At 42.0% G+C, this 15,387-nt stretch overlaps 2 protein-coding genes across 59 annotated transcripts in view; one reads left to right on the forward strand and one right to left on the reverse strand.

Moving 5' to 3' along the window:
• Positions 1 to 15,387, forward strand: part of IleRS (Isoleucyl-tRNA synthetase) — a 415,824-nt gene that overhangs the window by 183,597 nt on the left and 216,840 nt on the right. The window lies entirely within an intron of this gene.
• LOC139762964 (uncharacterized) overlaps positions 1 to 15,387 on the reverse strand; it is a 614,722-nt gene that overhangs the window by 37,768 nt on the left and 561,567 nt on the right. For 37 of the 50 annotated variants that reach the window (XM_071688312.1, XM_071688346.1, XM_071688315.1 and 34 more), the window contains 3 exons: positions 10,382 to 10,548; positions 1,775 to 1,902; positions 1,445 to 1,539 (listed from right to left, as the gene is read on the reverse strand). The exons of 7 other annotated variants lie outside the window; for them this stretch is intronic. In XM_071688312.1, coding sequence (XP_071544413.1) covers positions 1,497 to 1,539; positions 1,775 to 1,902; positions 10,382 to 10,548 — 338 coding nt within the window. In that variant the 3' untranslated portion in view covers positions 1,445 to 1,496. Of the gene's footprint in view, positions 1 to 1,444; positions 1,540 to 1,774; positions 1,903 to 10,381; positions 10,549 to 12,867; positions 13,095 to 15,387 lie in introns of those variants that run through there. 6 more of the 50 variants (XM_071688350.1, XM_071688347.1, XM_071688359.1 and 3 more) reach the window with 4 other exon arrangements.

A 15,387-nucleotide genomic window follows, 5' to 3' on the forward strand; every position in this document is an offset into this window, starting at 1 on the left:
TACGTCCACACACGCAAATATACATACCTACACAGCTTTCCATGGTTTACCCCAGACGCTTCACATGCCCTGATTCAATCCACTGACAGCACGTCAACCCCGGTATACCACATCGATCCAATTCACTCTATTCCTTGCCCTCCTTTCACCCTCCTGCATGTTCAGGCCCCCATCACACAAAATCTTTTTCACTCCATCTTTCCACCTCCAATTTGGTCTTCCACTTCTCATTCCCTCCACCTCCGACACATATATCCTCTTGGTCAATCTTTCCTCACTCATTCTCTCCATGTGCCCAAACCATTTCAAAACACCCTCTTCTGCTCTCTCAACCACGCTCTTTTTATTTCCACACATCTCTCTTACCCTCACGTCACTTACTCAATCAAACCAACTCACACCACACATTGTCCTCAAACATCTCATTTCCAGCACATCCATCCTCCCGCGCACAACTCTATCCATAGCCCACGCCTCGCAACCATACAACATTGTTGGAACCACTATTCCTTCAAACATACCCATTTTTGCTTTCCGAGATAATGTTGTCGACTTCCACACATTCTTCAAGGCTCCCAGAATTTTCGCCCCCTCCCCCACCCTATGATCCACTTCCGCTTCCATGGTTCGATCCACTGCCAGATCCACTCCCAGTTATCGAAAACACTTTACTTCCTCCAGTTTTTCTCCATTCAAACTTACCTCCCAATTGACTTGACCCTCAACCCTACTGTACCTAATAACCTTGCTCTTATTCACATTTACTCTTAACTTTCTTCTTTCACACACTTTACCAAACTCAGTCACCAGCTTCTGCAGTTTCTCACATGAATCAGCCACCAGCGCTGTATCATCAGCGAACAACAACTGACTCACTTCCCAAGCTCTCTCATCCACCAATCACTCTCCTCTCTTCCTACACGTACACATGCCTTACATCCTCGATAAAAACTTTTCACTGCTTCTAACAACTTGCCTCCCACACCATATATTCTTAATACCTTCCACAGAGCATCTCTATCAACTCTATCATATGCCTTCTCCAGATCCATAAATGCTACATACAAATCCATTTGCTTTTCTAAGTATTTCTCACACAGATTCTTCAAAGCAAACACCTGATCCACACATCCTCTACCACTTCTGAAACCACACTGCTCTTCCCCAATCTGATGCTCTGTACATACTTTTATAAGACATTAAAATTTTGTTCATGGGAGATATCTACAAAACACAAATTCCTCATACATTTCTAAGCATCTGACTTAAAGGAAAAATAAATAAAAATAACATCTCATAACACGTGTGTCCATAACCTGAAGCACTAGTTCACATGGAATGAAGGAATCTCAATTTATTATTACACCCTTTTTTCAATAAGGCAGTAAATATTTCCATTTCTCATGTTAATTTCATGGCAAATCTGTTTTATTTCATAACTCACCTCAAATATGTTGTTACCAAAAACACTCGCCTGGCCAGTCTTATGAAGGTATTCACTCAATGGATAGCCATTCAATGTCTCTCCCACCACTGGGCCTATGCAAATAAAAATACTATTATAGAGAACATACATAATATTCCTACAAAAAAATTTATCCATCCTCTCAAGATGAACCCCAAAAGTAGGTATCAAATATGGATACAACATGGCACATATACCTATCCACTTTAATAGACAGCATACATAAATTCAAGAGATTGTATGATAGTATTCAAGAAATGGAAAACAAAATACTCGAGTACAGACTTTATTTACTGTTATTATACTCACTCAAATACAGCACTCTGCAACTGGACAGGGATGGTAATGTCTTGATAAGCCGATCTTCGCCAGTAGCGGTCATCCAATCCCTCCAACACCAGGTTGTTTATGTTTACTGCCGTTACATCGCCAGATATCTTGGGGTTGCAAAATTTCTTTTTTTTTCACAAAATTATACTAAATTTATGTTTTAGAAATAAACAAAACCTGGGCAAACTGGTACATGACATCTAGCAAAACAAACAAGCTGGAAATCTCCAACAAGAAACTTTAATTAGAAGGCAAAGCAGCCAGCACATACAAATGAACAATGCAACACTTGTATGTACATACAAAACTGGCAGTTCAAGTAAGGAAAAACAATTATGAAATTAAGTGGTAGGGTGGTAATAACAAAAGCAAAAATGAATTATTTATATTTCATTATACTTGATCGCCATTTCCCGCAACAGTGACGTAGCACCAGGAAGCAGATGAACAGCTTATCCACTTATATACACAAACATAAATGCCCTTACATGCACATGTAAGGGCATAAGGGCAGGTGAGTAATGTGGCAGTTGAGGGAAAAATTGGTATACATGGGATGTTCAGTGTTGTAAATGGAAATGGTGAAGAGCTTGTAGATTTATGTGCTGAAAAAGGACTGATGATTGGGAATACCTGGTTTAAAAAGCGAGATATACATAAGTATACTTATGTATTTTTCATATGTATATATATGTATGTGTGTGTGTGTGTATATGTGCGTGTGTATGTGTATGTGTGTGTATGTGTATATGTATATATATATGTATATTATCCCTGGGGATAGGGGTGAAAGAATACTTCCCACGTATTCCTTGCATGTCGTAGAAAGCGACTAGAGGGGACGGGAGCGGGGGGCCAGAAATCCTCCCCTCCTTGTATTAACTTTCTAAAATGGGAAACAGAAGAAGGAGTCACGCGGGGAGTGCTCATCCTCCTCGAAGGCTCAGAGTGGGGTGCCTAAATGTGTGTGGATGTAACCAAGATGTGAAAAAAGGAGAGATAGGTAGTATGTTTGAGGAAAGGAACCTGGATGTTTTGGCTCTGAGTGAAACGAAGCTCAAGGGTAAAGGGGAAGAGTGGTTTGGGAATGTCTGGGGAGTAAAGTCAGGGGTTAGTGAGAGGACAAGAGCAAGGGAAGGAGTAGCAATACTCCTGAAACAGGAGTTGTGGGAGTATGTGATAGAATGTAAGAAAGTAAATTCTCGATTAATATGGGTAAAACTGAAAGTTGATGGAGAGAGGTGGGTGATTATTGGTACATATGCACCTGGGCATGAGAAGAAAGATCATGAGAGGCAAGTGTTTTGGGAGCAGCTGAATGAGTGTGTTAGTGGTTTTGATGCACGAGACCGGGTTATAGTGATGGGTGATTTGAATGCAAAGATGAGTAATGTGGCAGTTGAGGGAATAATTGGTATACATGGGGTGTTCAGTGTTGTAAATGGAAATGGTGAAGAGCTTGTAGATTTATGTGCTGAAAAAGGACTGATGATTGGGAATACCTGGTTTAAAAAGCGAGATATACATAAGTATACTTATGTAAGTAGGAGAGATGGCCAGACAGCGTTATTGGATTACGTGTTAATTGACAGGCGTGCGAAAGAGAGACTTTTGGATGTTAATGTGCTGAGAGGTGCAACTGGAGGGATGTCTGATCATTATCTTGTGGAGGCAAAGGTGAAGATTTGTATGGGTTTTCAGAAAAGAAGAGTGAATGTTGGGGTGAAGAGGGTGGTGAGAGTAAGTGAGCTTGGGAAGGAGACCTGTGTGAGCTTGGGAAGGAGACCTGTGTGAGGAAGTACCAGGAGAGACTGAGTACAGAATGGAAAAAGGTGAGAACAATGGAAGTAAGGGGAGTGGGGGAGGAATGGGATGTATTTAGGGAATCAGTGATGGATTGCACAAAAGATGCTTGTGGCATGAGAAGAGTGGGAGGTGGGTTGATTAGAAAGGGTAGTGAGTGGTGGGATGAAGAAGTAAGAGTATTAGTGAAAGAGAAGAGAGAGGCATTTGGACGAATTTTGCAGGGAAAAAATGCAATTGAGTGGGAGATGTATAAAAGAAAGAGACAGGAGGTCAAGAGAAAGGTGCAAGAGGTGAAAAAAAGGGCAAATGAGAGTTGGGGTGAGAGAGTATCATTAAATTTTAGGGAGAATAAAAAGATGTTCTGGAAGGAGGTAAATAAAGTGCGTAAGACAAGGGAGCAAATGGGAACTTCAGTGAAGGGAGCAAATGGGGAAGTGATAACAAGTAGTGGTGATGTGAGAAGGAGATGGAGTGAGTATTTTGAAGGTTTGTTGAATGTGTTTGATGATAGAGTGGCAGATATAGGGTGTTTTGGTCGAGGTGGTGTGCAAAGTGAGAGGGTTAGGGAAAATGATTTGGTAAACAGAGAAGAGGTAGTGAAAGCTTTGCGGAAGATGAAAGCCGGCAAGGCAGCAGGTTTGGATGGTATTGCAGTGGAATTTATTAAAAAAGGGGGTGACTGTATTGTTGACTGGTTGGTAAGGTTATTTAATGTATGTATGACTCATGGTGAGGTGCCTGAGGATTGGCGGAATGCGTGCATAGTGCCATTGTACAAAGGCAAAGGGGATAAGAGTGAGTGCTCAAATTACAGAGGTATAAGTTTGTTGAGTATTCCTGGTAAATTATATGGGAGGGTATTGATTGAGAGGGTGAAAGCATGTACAGAGCATCAGATTGGGGAAGAGCAGTGTGGTTTCAGAAGTGGTAGAGGATGTGTGGATCAGGTGTTTGCTTTGAAGAATGTATGTGAGAAATACTTAGAAAAGCAAATGGATTTGTATGTAGCATTTATGGATCTGGAGAAGGCATATGATAGAGTTGATAGAGATGCTCTGTGGAAGGTATTAAGAATATATGGTGTGGGAGGAAAGTTGTTAGAAGCAGTGAAAAGTTTTTATCGAGGATGTAAGGCATGTGTACGTGTAGGAAGAGAGGAAAGTGATTGGTTCTCAGTGAATGTACGTTTGCGGTAGGGGTGTGTGATGTCTCCATGGTTGTTTAATTTGTTTATGGATGGGGTTGTTAGGGAGGTAAATGCAAGAGTTTTGGAAAGAGGGGCAAGTATGAAGTCTGTTGGGGATGAGAGAGCTTGGGAAGTGAGTCAGTTGTTGTTTGCTGATGATACAGCGCTGGTGGCTGATTCATGTGAGAAACTGCAGATCCTGGTGACTGAGTTTGGTAAAGTGTGTGGAAGAAGAAAGTTAAGAGTAAATGTGAATAAGAGCAAGGTTATTAGGTACAGTAGGGTTGAGGGTCAAGTCAATTGGGAGGTGAGTTTGAATGGAGAAAAACTGGAGGAAGTGAAGTGTTTTAGATATCTGGGAGTGGATCTGGCAGTGGATGGAACCATGGAAGCGGAAGTGGATCATAGGGTGGGGGAGGGGGCGAAAATTCTGGGGGCCTTGAAGAATGTGTGGAAGTCGAGAACATTATCTCGGAAAGCAAAAATGGGTATGTTTGAAGGAATAGTGGTTCCAACAATGTTGTATGGTTGCGAGGCGTGGGCTATGGATAGAGTTGTGCGCAGGAGAATGGATGTGCTGGAAATGAGATGTTTGAGAACAATGTGTGGTGTGAGGTGGTTTGATCGAGTGAGTAACGTAAGGGTAAGAGAGATGTGTGGAAATAAAAAGAGCGTGGTTGAGAGAGCAGAAGAGGGTGTTTTGTAGTGGTTTGGGCACATGGAGAGAATGAGTGAGGAAAGATTGACCAAGAGGATATATGTGTCGGAGGTGGAGGGAACGAGGAGAAGAGGGAGACCAAATTGGAGGTGGAAAGATGGAGTGAAAAAGATTTTGTGTGATCGGGGCCTGAACATGCAGGAGGGTGAAAGGAGGGCAAGGAATAGAGTGAATTGGAGCGATGTGGTATACCGGGGTTGACGTGCTGTCAGTGGATTGAATCAAGGCATGTGAAGCGTCTGGGGTAAACCATGGAAAGCTGTGTAGTTGTGTATATTTGCGTGTGTGGACGTATGTATATACATGTGTATGGGGGGGTTGGGCCATTTCTTTCGTCTGTTTCCTTGCGTTACCTCGCAAACGCGGGAGACAGCGACAAAGAATAATAAAAAAAAAAAAAAATATAACTTATGTAAGTAGAAGAGATGGCCAGAGAGCATTATTGGATTACGTGTTAATTGACAGGCACGTGAAAGAGAGACTTTTGGATGTTAATGTGCTGAGAGGTGCAACTGGAGGGATGTCTGATCATTATCTTGTGGAGGCTAAGGTGAAGATTTGTATGGGTTTTCAGAAAAAAAGAGTGAATGTTGGGGTGAAGAGGGTGGTGAGAGTAAGTGGGCTTGGGAAGGAGACTTGTGTGAGGAAGTACCAGGAGAGACTGAGTACAGAATGGAAAAAGGTGAGAACAATGGAAGTAAGGGGAGTGGGGGAGGAATGGGATGTATTTAGGGAATCAGTGATGGATTGCGCAAAAGATGCTTGTGGCATGAGAAGAGTGGGAGGTGGGTTGATTAGAAGGGGTAGTGAGTGGTGGGATGAAGAAGTAAGAGTATTAGTGAAAGAGAAGAGAGAGGCATTTGGACAATTTTTGCAGGGAAAAAATGCAGTTGAGTGGGAGACGTATAAAAGAAAGAGACAGGAGGTCAAGAGAAAGGTGCAAGAGGTGAAAAAAAGGGCAAATGAGAGTTGGGGTGAGAGAGTATCATTAAATTTTAGGGAGAATAAAAAGATGTTCTGGAAGGAGGTAAATAAAGTGCGTAAGACAAGGGAGCAAATGGGAACTTCAGTGAAGGGCGCAAATGGGGAGGTGATAACAAGTAGTGGTGATGTGAGGAGATGGAGTGAGTATTTTGAAGGTTTGTTGAATGTGTTTGATGATAGAGTGGCAGATATAGGGTGTTTTGGTCGAGGTGGTGTGCAAAGTGAGAGGGTTAGGGAAAATGATTTGGTAAACAGAGAGGAGGTAGTAAAAGCTTTGCGGAAGATGAAAGCCGGCAAGGCAGCAGGTTTGGATGGTATTGCAGTGGAATTTATTAAAAAAGGGGGTGACTGTATTGTTGACTGGTTGGTAAGGTTATTTAATGTATGTATGACTCACGGTGAGGTGCCTGAGGATTGGCGGAATGCGTGCATAGTGCCATTGTACAAAGGCAGAGGGGATAAGAGTGAGTGCTCAAATTACAGAGGTATAAGTTTGTTGAGTATTCCTGGTAAATTATATGGGAGGGTATTGATTGAGAGGGTGAAGGCATGTACAGAGCATCAGATTGGGGAAGAGCAGTGTGGTTTCAGAAGTGGTAGAGGATGTGTGGATCAGGTGTTTGCTTTGAAGAATGTATGTGAGAAATACTTAGAAAAGCAAATGGATTTGTATGTAGCATTTATGGATCTGGAGAAGGCATATGATAGAGTTGATAGAGATGCTCTGTGGAAGGTATTAAGAATATATGGTGTGGGAGGCAAGTTGTTAGAAGCAGTGAAAAGTTTTTATCGAGGATGTAAGGCATGTGTACGTGTAGAAAGAGAGGAAAGTGATTGGTTCTCAGTGAATGTAGGTTTGCGGCAGGGGTGTGTGATGTCTCCATGGTTGTTTAATTTGTTTATGGATGGGGTTGTTAGGGAGGTAAATGCAAGAGTCTTGGAAAGAGGGGCAAGTATGAAGTCTGTTGGGGATGAGAGAGCTTGGGAAGTGAGTCAGTTGTTGTTCGCTGATGATACAGCGCTGGTGGCGGATTCATGTGAGAAACTGCAGAAGCTGGTGACGGAGTTTGGTAAAGTGTGTGGAAGAAGAAAGTTAAGAGTAAATGTGAATAAGAGCAAGGTTATTAGGTACAGTAGGGTTGAGGGTCAAGTCAATTGGGAGGTGAGTTTGAATGGTGAAAAACTGGAGGAAGTGAAGTGTTTTAGATATCTGGGAGTGGATCTGTCAGCGGATGGAACCATGGAAGCGGAAGTGGATCATAGGGTGGGGGAGGGGGCGAAAATTTTGGGAGCCTTGAAAAATGTGTGGAAGTCGAGAACATTATCCCGGAAAGCAAAAATGGGTATGTTTGAAGGAATAGTGGTTCCAACAATGTTGTATGGTTGCGAGGCGTGGGCTATGGATAGAGTTGTGCGCAGGAGGATGGATGTGCTGGAAATGAGATGTTTGAGGACAATGTGTGGTGTGAGGTGGTTTGATCGAATAAGTAACGTAAGGGTAAGAGAGATGTGTGGAAATAAAAAGAGCGTGGTTGAGAGAGCAGAAGAGGGTGTTTTAAAATGGTTTGGGCACATGGAGAGAATGAGTGAGGAAAGATTGACCAGGAGGATATATGTGTCGGAGGTGGAGGGAACGAGGAGAAGAGGGAGACCAAATTGGAGGTGGAAAGATGGAGTGAAAAAGATTTTGTGTGATCGGGGCCTGAACATGGAGGAGGGTGAAAGGAGGGCAAGGAATAGAGTGAATTGGAGCGATGTGGTATACAGGGGTTGACGTGCTGTCAGTGGATTGAATCAAGGCATGTGAAGCGTCCGGGGTAAACCATGGAAAGCTGTGTAGGTATGTATATTTGTGTGTGTGGACGTGTGTATGTACATGTGTATGGGGGGCCATTTCTTTCGTCTGTTTCCTTGCGCTACCTCGCGGGAGACAGCGACAAAGTATAAAAAAAAAAAAAAAAAAAAAAAAAAGTTTGTTGAGTATTCCTGGTAAATTATATGGGAGGGTATTGATTGAGAGGGTGAAAGCATGTACAGAGCATCAGATTGGGGAAGAGCAGTGTGGTTTCAGAAGTGGTAGAGGATGTGTGGATCAGGTGTTTGCTTTGAAGAATGTATGTGAGAAATACTTAGAAAAGCAAATGGATTTGTATGTAGCATTTATGGATCTGGAGAAGGCATATGATAGAGTTGATAGAGATGCTCTGTGGGAGGTATTAAGAATATATGGTGTGGGAGGCAAGTTGTTAGAAGCAGTGAAAAGTTTTTATCGAGGATGTAAGGCATGTGTACGTGTAGGAAGAGAGGAAAGTGATTGGTTCTCAGTGAATGTAGGTTTGCGGCAGGGGTGTGTGATGTCTCCATGGTTGTTTACTTTGTTTATGGATGGGGTTGTTAGGGAGGTGAATGCAAGAGTTTTGGAAAGAGGGGCAAGTATGAAGTCTGTTGGGGATGAGAGAGCTTGGGAAGTGAGTCAGTTGTTGTTCGCTGATGATACAGCGCTGGTGGCTGATTCATGTGAGAAACTGCAGAAGCTGGTGACTGAGTTTGGTAAAGTGTGTGAAAGAAGAAAGTTAAGAGTAAATGTGAATAAGAGCAAGGTTATTAGGTACAGTCAATTGGAAGGTGAGTTTGAATGGAGAAAAACTGGAGGAAGTGAAGTGTTTTAGATATCTGGGAGTGGATCTGGCAGCGGATGGAACCATGGAAGCGGAAGTGGATCATAGGTAGGGGGAGGGGGTGAAAATCCTGGGAGCCTTGAAGAATGTGTGGAAGTCGAGAACATTATCTCGGAAAGCAAATATGAGTATGTTTGAAGGAATAGTGGTTCCAACAATGTTGTATGGTTGCGAGGCGTGGGCTATGGATAGAGTTGTGCGCAGGAGGATGGATGTGCTGGATATGAGATGTTTGAGGACAATGTGTGGTGTGAGGTGGTTTGATCGAGTAAGTAACATAAGGGTAAGAGAGATGTGTGGAAATAAAAAGAGCGTGGTTGAGAGAGCAGAAGAGGGTGTTTTGAAATGGTTTGGGCACATGGAGAGAATGAGTGAGGAAAGATTGACCAAGAGGATATATGTGTCGGAGGTGGAGGGAACGAGGAGAAGAGGGAGACCAAATTGGAGGTGGAAAGATGGAGTGAAAAAGATTTTGTGTGATCGGGGCCTACAGGCAGGAGTGTGAAAGGAGGGCAAGGAATAGAGTGAATTGGAGCGATGTGGTATACCGCGGTTGACGTGCTGTCAGTGGATTGAATCGGGGCATGTGAAGCGTCTGGGGTAAACCATGGAAAGCTGTGTAGGTATGTATATTTTGCGTGTGTGGACATATGTATATACATGTGTATGGGGGTGGGTTGGGCCATTTCTTTCGTCTGTTTCCTTGTGCTACCTCACAAACGCGGGAGACAGCGACAAAAAAAAAAAAAAAAAAAATGCACATATGGATACATGTGTCTATGTTCATACATAGACACATATACACATGTACATATTCATACTTGCCTTCATCTATTCCTAGCAAAACACCCTGCCCCACAGGAAACAGCATCACTACCTCCTGCTTCAGCAAGGTAGCGCCACGAAAACGGACAAAAAAGGCCACATTCGTTCACACTCAGTCTCTAGCTGCCTTGTGTAATGCACCAAAACCACAGCTCCCTATCCACATCTAGGCCCACAGACCTTTCCGTGGTTTACCCCAGACATGTCTAAAGCCCTGGTTCATCTACTGAAAGCACGTCCACCCTGGTATATTCATATTCTAAAGCATTTATTATTTTGGTTAATATACATACAATGCTGAAACAAGCCATTATTTCTTTTCTAGTAGACTGAAATAACTACCTCAAACAATTTGAGAAGACCTCCAAAGAAATGAATATCATACTCACATGTAGTGGGCTTACGAAATTAATTTCTTCTGCAATAATAATTTCTTCCACTTCTGTAAGCGTTACATGAAGGTTGGATGGATCTATACCATTAACAGTACCTCCCTCCTCCATCACTACACCCTCTGCACTGCCCACACTTACTGACTTTCTAAACTTTATGCGACCTGAAATATACAAAGTTCATTTTTCAATAACTGGCATGTCAGTTTATATCATTTTCAGCCACTTAAAAACCCTGAACTCTTGTAGAGGTACATAGTGCATCTTAAACACAACAATCTGAACAATGGTGATACTCAGCATTTGACTTTGGTGTCAAGGAAAAATGAAATGACATGAAAGAAGTGGTGAGGGAGATTCAGCTTCAAAGAAAGCCTGCTTACAGAAATAACGAGAAACTGAATCAAGAGCAACATAGGGCAAGTATATGAAACAAGGGGTGAAAGAGGAGTGGAGGGCATTTAGGGAAGCACTGCTTACCTGTGCAGGTCACATGTTTGGTATGCAAAAGGTGGGATGTGGATATATGAAAATTGGGATGGAGTGAAGATGCAAGTGAAAGAAGCATATGGATATCATCTGCAGGAAAGGTGTGCAAGACCAGGAAGTGTAAAACTGCAAGCAACAAGATGTTAAGAGAAAGGTTAATGTGCCGAATATAGGTGCAAAAGAAGTCATGAAAATATATAAAGAAATTTTTGAAATGAGTATCATAGTGATGAAAGCAAGAGAACAAATGGAAGCAACAGTAAAATGAGCAAATGGAGATACAGATAAGCAAACAGTGAAAAAACGTTGGTATGAGTATGCTGGACTGCTGAATGTTTGATGATAGGGTAGCAGCAGTGGCATGTTTGAGACAAGGGGCATGTTGGTTAAAACTAATGTTACACAACAGAATGAGGAGGATTTTACCTGGCAAGTTAAGACATGTGTTCAAGTGGAGAGGGAGGAGGTGGAATGCTTCCAAGAAAAAGTGGGTCTGCATTAAAAATGAGATTTCTCTATACATGAATACTCAACTCATGAACAGGGAGCTTCAGGAAGCAATAGGCTTAAGAGATATAGGTAGATAGATAGATAAAGGTGGTGAGGGAACATCTTTGGGTAGAGGGAAGGACTACAATATGCTTGGGGTTAAAATGGCATGGGAGATAAACTAGCCGCTTATGCAGATGATACAGCTCTGGTGGCAGATTCCAAAAACATCTCTAGCTTGTGACATTCAAGACAGGAAATTCAAGAAAATGTGAGGATTAGACAGGATGGTTTGAGTTTCAGGATGTAGAGGACCTAGAGAAAGAGAAGGGCTTCAGGTAACTGGTAGAGGATATGGCAACATAAAACCATGGGGCTGGAGTGAGGGAGCAATGGTCCTACATTCATTAAGGATCATGTGAAAGATGAGACTGCCAGCTTGGGATAAGAAGGCTATATTTATACAGTGGTCCTAATATGGTGAATGGATAGGAGTGTTAAAGGAAGTGGTAGCAAGTGCAATCAAAGCTGACCAGGGTGTGCTATAACTGACATGAAGATATGAAAAAAAATTTTGATCAGTGTCAGAGGTGGAGGACAAAGGGATAGGGAGACTAAGGCAAGGACATAGTATAAGGGTTTCAGGTACAAGGGCTTGAACACTCAAGAAGGAAAGTGTTTGGAGCAATGAACCGAAAAAATCTGATATGAGAAGAGAAATTCAGTCACTGGGTTTAACCTGGTCATATATATACATTCTCTAAAGACATAATCGCTGTTTCCCACATCAGCAAGGTAGCGCCAGGAAACAGATGAAGAATGGCCCATCTACTCATATACACATATATATACATAAATGCCCATATATATACATACGCATGTACATATTCTTACTTGCCTGCCTTCATCCATTCCTGGCAATACCCCACCCCACAGGAAACAGCATTGCTACCCCATGCTTCATAGAGGTAGCGCCAGGAAAAAAAAAAAAAGGACACATTCGTTCACATTCAGTCTCTAGCTGTCATGTGTAATGAACTGTAACCACAGATCCCTATCCACACTCAGGCCCCAAAATATGTTAGACAAACTGCAAGTGGTTACACCAAGGAGAAAAGTCACCTTTGAGACCGTTATCAGCTGATGAAATTAAGCACAAGACTTGTACAAAAATGTAGAGCAATGCCTTTATAGTATAAAAGTGGTGCATGAACAGAATAAAATGGCAAAAAAGTGTTAATCCAAGCATCACACAAAAATTTAATAAGCTGTAAAACAGAGATGTTACAAACATAAAACACCCTCCCCTTACAGTGCAAATAGGTAACTATATCACTGACAACTTTCACCCCACAAGAGTACATCTTATCCTGCTCCAGCATGGTGTGCAAACTCAAAGTCCAAGGAGCTCCACAGAAAGGGTCCTTGCATTGCCTAAAATGAAATAAAAAAACCCAGCAAACTGAAGAAAGGGGGATGTTGAAAAGGCCACCATTAACCATTACCATCAATTTTTTGAATAGTGTTCACTGCACTACTTCTTGGCTCAAGGCCAGTTTGGTTATCCTGTTGGAGTCCAAGAAACCAGCAACTACCACTTCATGGAAGTGATAAGTATTGGTGATCTTGTCAGGAGAGTTGTAGTCCACCAAGTTGGACCACAACTCATCATTGATGGTATCTGTTTGGACCGAACCAGTCACCACCACATCATCTTTGTAGACGAGACCACCTGTTGGATAAAAAAAGTAAATGGTTATCTTGACCCATAGGGGAAAAGAAGAAGAAGAAGAAAAAAAAACAGCCCCAGGTATGCACATTAGATACAATGTCAGCAATACCTTGATGATGGACATGCCAAGGAAAACTTGATGAAAGTTACAAGCTATCAGCTGGGCAGACCCTTCAAAACTGTGGTGCTTTGCCCATACTTAATGCACAATTATTTGACAGTCCTACATTTTGGAGTTTCCGATATCATAAGAATTTACAGCTTAACAGTAACCAACCAATTAATACAGGCTTTCAAAATGACATTTAGCGTCATACAAAACACTCGTGCTCATATTCAAATTATAATGCTTCATAAAAAGAAAAAGATATACTCACCTTCCAACGGTGCTGAATGCATCATGAATTTACATATCTATAAAAAAATCCATGGTTATCATTCAGTGTATCAGAAGCAAAAATTAATATAACCAAAAATAGTGTATAAATGTATTAATTCTTCTCATACTGCACAAACCCACCATACGTAATATTTCTAAGACTGTACAAATCATTCATACCAGTTGTTATGTATGAATTATACTTTAACACAAATACAGAGCAGATCTTTAAACTACTCTATGAATGCCTTCCTATACTTCAGTTTCCTTAGAGTTAAAAAAGAGTTATTAAAAAAGGGGGTGACTGTATTATTGACTGGTTGGTAAGGTTATTTAATGTATGTATGACTCATGGTGAGGTTCCTGAGGATTGGCGGAATGCGTACATAGTGCCATTGTACAAAGGCAAAGGGGATAAGACTGAGTGCTCAAATTACAGAGGTATAAGTTTGTTGAGTATTCCTGGTAAATTATATGGGAGGGTATTGATTGAGAGGGTGAAGGCATGTACAGAGCATCAGATTGGGGAAGAGCAGTGTGGTTTCAGAAGTGGTAGAGGATGTGTGGATCAGGTGTTTGCTTTGAAGAATGTGTGTGAGAAATAATTAGAAAAGCAAATGAATTTGTATGTAGCATTTATGGATCTGGAGAAGGCTTATGATAGATTTGATAGAGATGCTCTGTGGAAGGTATTAAGAATATATGGTGTGGGAGGCAAGTTGTTAGAAGCAGTGAAAAGTTTTTATCGAGGATGTAAGGCATGTGTACGTGTAGGAAGAGAGGAAAGTGATTGGTTCTCAGTGAATGTAGGTTTGTGGCAGAGGTGTGTGATGTCTCCATGGTTGTTTAATTTGTTTATGGATGGGGTTGTTAGGGAGGTAAATGCAAGAGTTTTGGAAAGAGGGGCAAGTATGAAGTCTGTTGGGGATGAGAGAGCTTGGGAAGTGAGTCAGTTGTTGTTCGCTGATGATACAGCGCTGGTGGCTGATTCATGTGAGAAACTGCAGAAGCTGGTGACTGAGTTTGGTAAAGTGTGTGAGAGAAGAAAGTTAAGAGTAAGTGTGAATAAGAGCAATGTTATTAGGTACAGTAGGGTTGAGGGTCAAGTCAATTGGGAGGTAAGTTTGAATGGAGAAAAACTAGAGGAAGTAAAGTGTTTTAGATATCTGGGAGTGGATCTGGCAGCGGATGGAACCATGGAAGCGGAAGTGGATCATAGGGTGGGGGAGGGGGTGAAAATCCTGGGAGCCTTGAAGAATGTGTGGAAGTCGAGAACATTATCTCGGAAAGCAAAAATGGGTATGTTTGAAGGAATAGTGGTTCCAACAATGTTGTATGGTTGCGAGGCGTGGGCTATGGATAGAGTTGTGTGCAGGAGGATGGATGTGCTGGAAATGAGATGTTTGAGGACAATGTGTGGTGTGAGGTGGTTTGATCGAGTAAGTAACGTAAGGGTAAGAAAGATGTGTGGGAATAAAAAGAGCGTGGTTGAGAGAGCAGAAGAGGGTGTTTTGAAATGGTTTGGGCACATGGAGAGAATGAGTGAGGAAAGATTGACCAAGAGGATATATGTGTCAGAGGTGGAGGGAACGAGGAGAAGTGGAAGACCAAATTGGAGGTGGAAAGATGGAGTGAAAAAGATTTTGTGTGATCGGGGCCTGAACATGCAGGAGGGTGAAAGGAGGGCAAGGAATAGAGTGAATTGGATCGATGTGGTATACCGGGGTTGACGTGCTGTCAGTGGATTGAATCAGGGCATGTGAAGCGTCTGGGGTAAACCATGGAAAGCTGTGTAGGTATGTATATTTGCGTGTGTGGACATATGTATATACATGTGTATGGGGGTGGGTTGGGCAATTTCTTTCGTCTGTTTCCTTGCGCTACCTCGCAAATGCGGGAGACAGCAAAAAAAAA

The sequence above is a fragment of the Panulirus ornatus genome, chromosome 45 (genome assembly GCF_036320965.1).
Source record: "Panulirus ornatus isolate Po-2019 chromosome 45, ASM3632096v1, whole genome shotgun sequence".
In the NCBI taxonomy this organism is placed as follows: Eukaryota; Metazoa; Arthropoda; class Malacostraca; order Decapoda; family Palinuridae; genus Panulirus; species Panulirus ornatus.